Below are 11,627 nucleotides of genomic sequence, written 5' to 3'. Positions count from 1 at the left end.
TAACCACTACACCACCGTGTAGCCCCAAACCACAGATATGTCCATCAGAAAAATTTTTTGCACCCTTAAACTCTGGGCTAGAGCAGTCCCTGGCCTAGAGGTTAGAAAACCAGGCTTGCAACTGGAGGGTCGCAGCTTTGAATCCCAGGACTGACAGGTCAAGGCCTGATGTGCCCTTGAGTAGGCACCTCAACCCCCCCAGCCAGTTATATGCCACTTCTACGAGCATGGTGTGTAAAGGATGGGTTGATTTTCCTCATTAGGGAACTGATAAGGGAATATTAATAATAAGTCACTGGACTATTACACATGACACTAGTGTGCAGGTCCTGTTAGTGTGAAAAAAAAATCTGTTTTAAAAACCGGTGCAAACTGTACTTGATGCAGAACTATATGCGGTATAATATGAAGGAGTCTAGTAAAGTACCTGAAAACTCTATTCAATTATACAGTACTTGAGTTAGAGTACTTTTTTTTACATGTATTTCTGTGACGTTACAGCACATGGACAGAAAACTGCTGAGGCTTTCTGCTTATTCCAGCCTGTCTCAAAGTCATCATAAAGAGGTTGGCATTTTGTGTCATAATACTACCTCACATAACTACCTAACATTTGGCTGTCATGGACCAGGCATTTAAATTTATCTTAGCTTCTATTCAGAAAGAGACAATGGATGGAATCCACAGTGGCAGCCTTGAAAAGTCCGACCCAATAATAACTCCTTAAGCCCTGTTGACGGAAATAAATGGCTGATTTGAATTTTTATAAAACAACCACCCTGGGGGGAAGAAAAAAACAAAACCTATTAGAGTGCAGGAGTTCCTATTGTACATTAACAGTTTGCAGCACATGTGCAGAGGGAGAATATTGGTTAAAAATTAAAACAATGCTGTCCTTGGGCACAAAACCTTTCTAAGAGAAGCATTTACTTTTGGTGGATGCGGTACGTAAAGTAATTATCTTCTGCTCCAATTGGGTTTTCCGTGCTGTTTACGAATTCATTTATTCATTTCAATTGAAAGAGAAAAGCAAATCACAGATCCTGATACCTGGCCAAGTAATCTGTAGAGTCTTCCAAAGGATAATTGGGGAAAAGGAGACAGCAGGCAATGGAAGAGACACTGAAGCAAAAGGACAGAAAAATGAGCAAGCAGGGAGAGAGCTAATAGAAATCTCGGGAGATGCTAGTCCGTGTTGTGCCTACTGCTTAAGAATTTAGAGCCTGGAGATCCGATGTGGCAGAGGGCACTTTGGGTGTGTGTGAGAAAGACAGAGTGACTCCAAGTTCCATTTTGGTTGATCTAGAGCCTCCATTAACCTTATAGGAGAATGTGAAGTTCCAGGAGAAATCATAGATTTATGAAGAAGCTGTTTGAGCACTGAAATTAGCCAAATGCAGCAGCATTTATTATTAAAATTCATTGTTATTGTCGGCCAATATCTGAGAAATAACCCCTCAAAATCCTATCCTTTTACGATCAAATACTCACTAAAGGTGGTTCTAAAAGATGTGTATCATGTTCCTTTACAGAAGTCCCCAGCTTTATTCAGTCACAGTAGCTCCCAATAGCCACTGAGAGTCAGAGCACGGCGGTTTTGAGTTGGATTATGTTACGTTAAGAAGGGTGATCACTGGTAAGCATTTTTCTGATTTGCCTTTTTGTTGTGCAGCCATGGCTACGTTTTGACAGAGCTGCAAGCTCTTATGTATAACGAAAGGATTGGTTGAATTTCCATTCATTCCAGCAAAAAAAGAAAAAAAAACATGATTCACGGACAGACTGTTCAATGCGCCTCTAAATGGAGTTCCCAGGGAAACCAGGAGACGAGGACAAGGACTGTCTTTTTCTTAAAAGGGAGAGGAGGGTTTGTACTTGTGACAATAGCCATCCACACAATGCTTTTGTTGAATTCAAATGTGTGTCTAAAAAAACGCAGATCAAAAGAAAAACACAGTATATGCATTTGAGGCAGAAACAATTGGAGTACAATTCATGCAGCGCCTAAGACTGAGTGGGACATGTCCCCATGCCCCCACCCCCACCCCCCCAAAGCTGTGCCTATGAGGGAAGAAGTGACAGACATAGAGAGCGGGAGGAGGAGGAGGAGGAGGAGGAGGAGGAGGTGGAGGAGAACCAGGCAGAGAGAAAGAGAGAAAAAAAAGCCTCTTCTCTTTGCTCTTCTGCCAACGAGAAGCAGCTTTATTACATAACAGTCTCAGGGCTTGGCAGCTCACATGCTTTTAAGGAAGAAGCACACGTTCCCCTGCACCTGAAATCTCATGGCAGGGTGGGAGAAGATGGGGATGAGGTGGAGGTTTGGGAGCAGAGGCGGCAAAAGAAGACGAGTGAGGGGAAAAGCAATGATGAGCAGAATACAGATGTCGGTTGAGAGATGCAATTTTCAGAGGCTTGAAGACAGGAATCAGCCAATTACTGCTACTGCCACACTGATTGTTAGTACCCTTACTATACTGTTGCTAATAGAAAGTGATAACATATTTATTCATTCATTCATTCGTTCTCCTTAACCGCTTATCCGCACTCGGGTGGCGGGGAGCTGGAGCCGATCCCAGCTGTCATTAGGGACATAGAGACAGACAACCACGCTCTCATTCACACCTACGGGAAATTTAGAGTCATCAATTAAACCTAAGAGTAGAACTGGTGTCCCTCGTGCTTTGAGGCAAGAGTGCTAACCACTACACCGTGTAGTCCTCAGTTAAGGGTTTAGTATCTTGCCCAAGGATACTTTGGCATGTAGGCTGCCATGGTCAGGGATTGAACCACCAACCTTCCGATCAGAGAGTGACCACTCTACCAACTGAGCCACAGCAGCTTTTTAACATATTTATGATAGTAAAAAAAAAAAAAAGTACCAATACATGCCTGCAGTAGTTTCGTATTGCCCGACCTATCTCCTCAGCATCGTGTCAGAGCTGAAGAATGGTGTGGCTGCACTCATTATCACTCTGGAATAGGGGAAAAAACACTCTGTGGTTATTTTGAAGAAATACAAACAAGACAATCGTCTGCAGCAACAGTGCCCCTGCAAAATAGAAAGTGGGAGGTGAATTCTATCTGAAATAGGCATGACAAGGCAGGCTGATACAACAGTCTCCACCCAGTGAACCAGACTGTATGACTGCCACAAATAAACAAATTCATTGTGAGAATACCAAAGAGAAAAGGCCTTGCACTGGCCTTTCTAGTTTGTTAGATGTCAAATTCATCTCTGGAGCAGCAAAAATTTAACCAATTTTTACCACTTGAATATGTAGAAGGAGAGCTACCTACACATATACTTAGTTAGTGGAAGAAAACACACACTAATGCACTGTAATGCAATTAATATGAGTTTGAAGAAACATTTGATTAAAAAAGTTGGTTGATCGCACAGTAAGGAAAGTTAGGGTTCTTGCGAAAAATGCTTACTTCTGCGGGTTAGGGATTAAACGGCAGGAGAGTTGTTCTTTTTAGTCACGAGTATCTTAACTAAGTTCTCTGCCATGGTGTTTATGCAAATTGGACAGACTCCAAACTAAATTGGAGCCACACTAGCAGCACTGTGAGGTTGTACTTTTGCACAGTGGTGTTTTATATAAGATAAAGTAGATACAATGTTTGATATGATCACCAGCATAGTTTGTTATGTGCTAGTTATGTGCTAACATTTGCTAAGGTTATACACACAAATACAGCAGAGGCTAATGGGAATTTAATTATTTTTGCAGGTATTGAGTCAAAAAGTGTAAGAAAATGTCGGAAAGAAATAAGAAATTTTAAAAAATACACTTTGTCCTATTGGAGGAAGAAGTGAGGGGATCATGGGGATTCATTGTGTAAGAGTTTGGAGTCGATGCATCTGGTAGATTTTAAGAGTTTTTGCAGGACAAGTGAAAAAGTTGACCTAATAGTGGTGCTTCAGTCCAAAGAGAGGGATTCTTTCTCTAGCCACCAGTTATCATAATGTCATATATCATTTGATGGCAATCCATTTAGTAGTTGAGCTATATCTGCCAGGACCAAAGCTGTGGACTGGACACATTGACATTTCCTTCCCTAGAACCAAGAAAAAAACAACAATAACAAAACAACCAGAATTTCTGTAAAAATTGGAGAAAACATTTGCAACATCACTGCTAATGATGTGGCAATTTGGAGTGAGCTACATTATTCTGACTCATCAGTTACTCTCAATTACTCATCATTTACTGGAGGAAAATAAGGCTTTTACCACAGCTGCTGCTAATTTGAGTCCAAATACACAACTATAAAACCTGCTCTGGCATGTTTTAGGAGTCTGCGCCCCCTGATTTATCAGGGTTCCCAATATGCCAAATGGCTCTTCTGTTCTGTGACTTCTACATAAACCTACAGTATGTTGCTTAGCCTGTAGGCCTGTTTATCCCTCTATGGTATGGTACCCAGTTTTGGCTTGTCAAATTTCTACAATGCATGTTTTTGAGTGATGCAATACTTTAAAAAAGAGGGAAGCGTATAGGAAACCAATAGCTTATATTTGTCACATGACCTCCAGGAGGCCATATTGAAACACTTTTTTGCAGACTTTTTCCAAAGGAAACAGCTTTGCCATTTTGCGCCACAAAAAAAATCAAAACGTCAAAACAAATTTTCTTGCCCTTTTCCAACTGGAAAAAATATATATTCCTACTAATAGGTGAGTAAACCTTCATATTTGATAGATTCATGCAATGTGTTTTCTAATTAAATAATGGAAACTTGTTAAAATGCAACTGTTGCCCTGAGGCAACAACGTACCAATATGGAAAATTGCTATGTTGCTTTGACACAACAATGAACCATTATGGAATCAGCATGGCAGCATGAGATATTGGTTGTGTGTGTTTAGGTATTTATATATAATGTTCAAAAGCATATCATTCATCATAATTTTGTATTTATCTTTACAATTTAACAAAGATATATTTGACGTTGGTTGCAGTAAAGTAAAGTTCAGGCTATTACTATACCCTGAGGGCCATAGTCTACTGTTATTGTACACTTTGCATGTCTTATTTACTTATAATTTACACACATGGCAACAGGCAACAAACCCCCAAAACTTCCCCCCAAAAAATGAATATATATATATATATATATATACACACACACACACACACAATTTCTCCAGATTATGTTAATGTAGTCTATTTTAAGACAAAAAATACTCCAAACATTTTTTTCCTAACTGGCATCATAATGTGTACCATAGAGGGGTATTTATCCGTTTATAGTCCTTTATCTATCCAGTGAACATAGACTGTATAAAAGAAGTGCACATCAACCATGGGTTTATGGACTACCGTTTTGAAGCCTCAAGATTGGCACTTTGGCCATATTGGTTTTTTTGTAACTCGTGCATGTGCAAAGCCTGAAGGACGCTATGTTACAAGCTAACGCTAGTGAAGCTTGCTAGCTTGGTTATCAAGGTGCATCTGTGGTTCAAAATTACCAGGCGACTCTTTAGAGCGTCTTTTAGTACAATTGAGAGACTTATACCCGACCAAAATGTTACAATTAACATTTCTCTATTTTACTCTAAATGGGGCCATAATTTACAAAATGAACATCATGCGGCTTTGAAGAAGACTTGAAACTAGTGATTAAGACCAAAAACTCATTAAGGACATGTTTACTGATGTAATTATTCAAGGGAGAAGTAGTGTATTTTTTTTCAAAGACTTCTATACTTCTTGGAAACTTCTTTTTCCATCCAGTTAAGTCGCCCCCTGCTGGCTATTTGAAATAATGCAGGTTTAAGGCACTTTGCATTGGCTTCACTTTGCAGAGCCAGAGGTTGCTGCCTGAAACATTTCCAGCAATTTAGAAACATTACATGTTAAATACTGTGGACTGTGTGTAAATTGATACACACTCTAAAACTGGCACATATATTATAATCATATGATACATTATTCCTACTTTTTCTGTGCACAATAATTCATAGTTTACGCCTGGAGAGAGATCTGTGTGTCTGTCTGGTGATCTGTAGCACAAGGACAGAGGTAAAGCCACGATTTTCATTTGTTTTCTTTTTATTTAAAGACTAATGCAGAGAATCAGATTCTACAGGGCCATATCATAACCAAAAGAAACAAAAGAAAACATTTACAGAAGGTTCACCATTTCATCTACATCCATCAGAACCCTTTGTCAGTATCATTGGACAACCAACACATTCCTGTGTACTGTATGTCAGCGTGTATGTTTGTGTGCGTTTTGAAAGTGTCTGTCTGTCAATGTCCATATGTATACAGTCTCACTCTATTTTCTCTTACCCTAATCAACTTTTGTGCTTTAGAAAATTAGTTTTTTTTTTACATTTCAGTGAAAATCAGAACATATTTTGCTTTGATAAAAATACAAGAAAAACTCCAGTAGGTATCTAGTAATAACCAAAGACTCAATGTTGAAAAGCAAGTGCTGCTGAGAACTGCAATGGACCTTGCATCGAACATAATGAAATCAATGACTTGATGTGCCTACAAATGTGATATTTACATGTATGCTCTGCATATGACTGTGAAGGTAAAACTTGGAAGCTCATGATTGCACTGTGCCTCATATTTCACATTCTCTCTCTGGAGCATTTAAATGTAGCAAAACCAGATCTGGCTCAAAAATATTTGTAAGTGGTCTGTAGCATTTGTTTGATCCTGCTTGGAGTACAAAATAGAGGGCTCAGCAACGTTTATTCCAGACAGAAAAAAAAAGGTTTACAAAATTCACTTTTACTCAGTCAAAGTCAAAGCTCTCTGGCGCTCCCTGTAATATCATTGAGCAAAAGATAAACAAAACGATCCACTTAGCAAAGTAGCATTTTCACCTGCCTCCATTTTTGTAATGACAAACAAGCTCAAGAAATGAACAGAAATATTGTTAACAAGGTGATCTTGTTACAGTTTTGCTCCTGGTTTTTTCAGTTCAATCACTTTATTGCATGTCACTGGAGAAAAAGTGCAATCAACAATGAAAGCCATTTTCCCTTCAACCACCGACAAATCCAAAGCGCAAACAAAAGAGATAATCCAGTGTTTTTCTTTGATGTCACCCTGTATAGCCATGGTTGAAAGAAAAAAAAATGCTAGTGGGTGCGCAGCTGATAGAAAAGCTAAGCTTTTTTTATATCTTTTTTTTTATAATAGCTTGTAAATCTGAAACACAATGGTCAGGGAGAGAAGGTCAATGATGTGGTTCAAAGCTGTCCTTGCATAGCACGAAGCTGACTACATAAATGTAATGTTATTGTTGTTCTAAATGTGCAAAATGCATAACAATAGGTTGATAATACAAACAATATTCATCATCATCTTAGCTAATATCTTCATTAATAGAATCAAATACTGTATGCATTATGTATTTTACATATGTATAGATATTTTTTCTTCATGATAATAAACATACATACAATAGTTTAGAATTCAAATATCTTTATACAACTCTTCACCCTGAACTTCGCAGTTCCTTGACCCTCTGCTTGTAGGTTAAGTGGCTGTTAACAGTAGACCGCTTGCATATGCCTGCAAAGATGTCTGCCATTGTTGTGGGGGGGTAGGTAGGTTCAGCATTGGTCATAATGATAATGCAAATAATAACAATAGCAACAACCACGATCTCTTTTTCCCTCTGGCGATAGCGTGATCTCTTCACCCCAGTGCACAAACACAGAGTTCTGCAGGGGTTCTTACATGCCTTTTAGCCTGTTCAGTGCCCTGTAAAACATATTGAGAGAAAAAAGCACACCAGGAAGCTATAATGCGATACAATGCACCCCCACTCCCCAGCAAGAAACGTGGAAAATTTGTGAAATAAGGTTAGAGTGGGAGCTTCAGAACCCAAGATGGACACACAATGCCTGTTATCTTTGACCAAATCTAAATAATTCCTATACAAGTAGAGAGGGGTCAATGTAAAGCTACAATGGATATCACCCCCAGACTGAGTGTCAGGTTCAGGTCCTAAGAAAAGCCCTTGCTAATTAATATTGCTACATTAAAATAATTTAAAATGGACTGTTCTGAAACCTTAACATGCCACATCAGAGAACAAGCATGTCCTTAAAGTGTGTTTTATAAGTTAAAATGAAAAAAAAATAGCAAGCAATGTTCAAGACAAAAAAAAACCCCAAAAGCATTCTTTTCACATTTGCGTTAGTTTCTGTTGGTTTTTCTCGGAAGAGGGATTGACATCATGCTACAAAAATATATTCATCTTCGTCACTATCGTGGAACTACAAGACAAGTCCTCTGTGTGAAAACACAGCGCCGGCTAAAGCAAGATTACAGTGCCACTTCAACTCAATGTCTCCATTCTCTCTTTGTCTCTTTCTGTCTCTGTCCCTGTCTCTCGCTGTTGCTCACCAACAAGCAGCAACAAATGAGTCCAAACGGGCATGTGATACTGAAGGCAGTGTAGCTGGTACTTTCTGAGTGTTATGTCTCAATTTTTCAACTAAAAGGAAGATGGGGGACTATGGTAAAATAAGGGTCAGGGGACACAGTGGGATGGAAAATACAGACGCGCCATCAATCAACAAAGTAGTAGCCATCACAGCTTCAACTCTGAAAATGAAAAAGGCACTTCTCCTCCTTCTCAGTGTGCCCCACCCGTCTTTTTTTTGCGATGCCAACTGTACTTTGCTATATAAATGGCGCTTTGGGCGAACACAAGGCCACCACCATAAATAAAACAAACAAAAACAAGTAAATAATGAGTTTTTAATTCTAAATGTCAAAATGCACTCCAGGATTGAGATGATTTTTTTTTTTTTTACATTCTTACTCATAACTAGCCAATCTCAGATTACACCGTTGTTGCTGTTGTTGCGGTCAGTGTGTACAGATACACACAGTTGAATAATATTTTACTTCAGTGTGAAAGCAGCTTTGAATGGAACGCGAACTTGGCGAGAAACAGTCACTTAAGCGTGAATTAGACCAGTATATACTCTTCTTTTTTTTTTTTATAGAAAGTATCATTAACAGAAACAAAAATAAATCAAATAAAAAAGTTACTTTTCCATGTATTCAATAAACATACCCTTTAGTTACACTTTGCAAAGCTTAAACATAATATTGACATCTCTAACACTTGATAATATTTACAACGCTGTGAAAGGAAATTAATATTTTTAATGCTGAGCACAGAGATGATTGGATTTTTGTATCTTTTTTAATCCCTAAATAAATGGTGTGTCCACTGAGACATGTTTTATTGCTATTGCAGAAACCCTAACATATTTTGAAGAATGACATAATCAATCTCATAAAACATCTACAGAGAATTGAAGATATTTCGACAGAGAATGAGTGTAGCATTTTTGCTGCTGATATCAAATAAACTAAGCTATCAGTCAATGTTGATCTGTATTTTGAATAAATAAACATAAATTAATAAGATGCCCTGCCCATGCATATACACAAGTGCCTTTTACCGTGTCTGTGATTCCATGTTTAAATGAAATAGAAATAAATAAAAAATAAAAACATAGAAACAAAAGCCCCTTAACAAGTTTGGGCTATGTGCAGTTGTAGAATAGCATTCTCTTGGCTATATATTTATAGTAGCATTTTCTTAGTAGCATCACCCGAGACCTGAACAACACCCTTTCAAAAGTCTGTATCCTTATATCTCTTTTTTTCTCTATTTTGTTTTTTCAAAATCTTCAAACTTTAGGTAAACATAGAAGCAATGCAACAACTGGGAATTCAAACCAGCATGGACACCATGTTTGTCTGAAAATAAAAAAAAGAAACACCTTTTTTTTAGGAGGAATAAGAAAGAAAAATGAAAGAAAATTTACAGGTATAATCTTTAAAGGAGTGAAACATGGATTAGTGTGCAGTCATCCCCTGCAATTTGGGCTTCTTATTCAAGTAGGTCGCCCAGTAGACCAAGTTAAAGGTTCCAAAGAGCAGAGGGAAGGCTATTCTGGCAATCCTGTCTATCTTGCTCACACTGTTAAAGGTCTTCTTGGCCTCTGGAGGCTTGGGCTTTGGCTCCTCCTTTGGCTCAGTTGGTGGCGGTGGGGCGCTTTTGGCAATAGTGGCCAATCCAGGGTCCCTGGCAATATTGGGGGCGAAGGCTGTAGCAGTGGCAGCTGGGTAGGCTGTAGTGTTGTTCTTCTTCAGGAGGGACTCCTTCTTCTTCTTTTGCTGGTTTTGTTTGTAGGGGGGAGGCATTGGGAAAAGTAAAAAAGGATAAAGTTTAGACTCGTAAAGATACACTTTATATAATTTACACAACAAGTTCTCCAACATAAACGGCAGAAGAGGTTGTGTGTCAGTAGCAGAAATTACGGCACATAGGCATGTATTGCGGCTCGCGTTTCATGGCACATATTAACGTATCGCGCCACGCGGCACAACAGAGCATTCTAAAAATAGCATATACGTACGGCCCGCGGTTGTAAAAAAAGACTGCAGTTTCTGTGGATTTATGTTGTAAAACCACTGACCTTAGGTTTACCTAGGTTGTAATGTCTTGGTAAGGTGTTATAAAAGACAGTTTAAACAGTAAATAAATAGACATAAATGCCGGAAATTAAGTAGTTACAAGCGTCACGTGACTGCCGCAATTTCCGTAAAAATATAAGTGCCGTAAAAAGTAAGTAAGTTACGTTCAAAAACGTGATTCACGTAACTTACGTAAAGAAGGTAACTGAAGTTAAAAATGGTTTACTTTTGTTTCCAAACAGTCTGCAAATCCTGCTCTCCTGAAAGTCCACCGCTTGTTTGACCCATTCACAACCCCAACCGAACAAGGGAATCCACCCTTTTAAACGTTGCTTGGTTGTCAATCACTACTACGTCAGCAAGATGGCGGCGACCACATTACAGTGGATGGTAAAATTGGTAAATATAGCTCGTTTTTGACGGGAGAACAGGCTGAATTTGCATGATGTGAATATGTTCAGCAGCCTTGAGAATATTCAAATAAAATTAATTAAATTCCTCACATATTCAAAGGCCTATTTCTTTGTAGAAGTACAAACTAAGCAATCTAAGAATTATTATTGGGGTCTATTTTTTTTCAAAACAGCTGGAGATTACAGAGTATGTTGCTAACTGCAGCATTAAGACAAGTGGAGCAGAAAACACAAGATGAACACTAAACTATTAATGTTCATGTCATGTTACTGAAATTGCATTTTCTATGAGATGAGCTGATGACGACAACTAAATATTCCCTGCCTGGCCTTGCTCCCTCAACAGCTAAGTGATGATTTCCTGGTGTAATGAATGAGGACTTTAAACAGTCCATATAAAATTACAATTTCTGTAACTGCTCTGTTCTGGTGATGGGTCATTCCTTTTCTAGACACATTGATTTGCCCTCATTATGCCAGGAGCCACCTTTTTAATTTTGTTTTGGTAAAAACACTGTAACTAAAAACATGGTGATAATGAATGCAGTTATGTGCAAACTCATTGCCTAACAAACCATATTCTGCCAAAGCTTCTGTCTCTTATTTCTATTCGTTTTCATGCAGAAACCTTGTATCTACATATTTTTGCCATTTTCTTTTTTTATTTATCATAAATCGATGCAATTGGTCACCCGATATGTTGGCCCTGTGGGTTTTATGAATTCATATGCATCTA

The 11,627-nt window shown here is 38.5% G+C and overlaps 1 protein-coding gene across 6 annotated transcripts in view; it reads right to left on the bottom strand.

The window, feature by feature from the left end:
• Positions 1-8,653: 8,653 nt before the first annotated feature.
• gabra1 (gamma-aminobutyric acid type A receptor subunit alpha1) overlaps positions 8,654-11,627 on the bottom strand; it is a 34,034-nt gene continuing 31,060 nt past the window's right edge. For all 6 annotated transcript variants that reach the window (XM_059351660.1, XM_059351663.1, XM_059351661.1 and 3 more), the window contains exon 10: positions 8,654-10,178. In XM_059351660.1, coding sequence (XP_059207643.1) covers positions 9,858-10,178 — 321 coding nt within the window. In that variant the 3' untranslated portion in view covers positions 8,654-9,857. The remainder of the gene's footprint in view (positions 10,179-11,627) is intronic.

Source organism: Centropristis striata, chromosome 15 (assembly GCF_030273125.1).
Source record: "Centropristis striata isolate RG_2023a ecotype Rhode Island chromosome 15, C.striata_1.0, whole genome shotgun sequence".
NCBI classification, from domain to species: domain Eukaryota; kingdom Metazoa; phylum Chordata; class Actinopteri; order Perciformes; family Serranidae; genus Centropristis; species Centropristis striata.
Note: the sequence above shows the minus strand (reverse complement) of the source record. Positions and strands in the feature narration are given on the sequence as shown.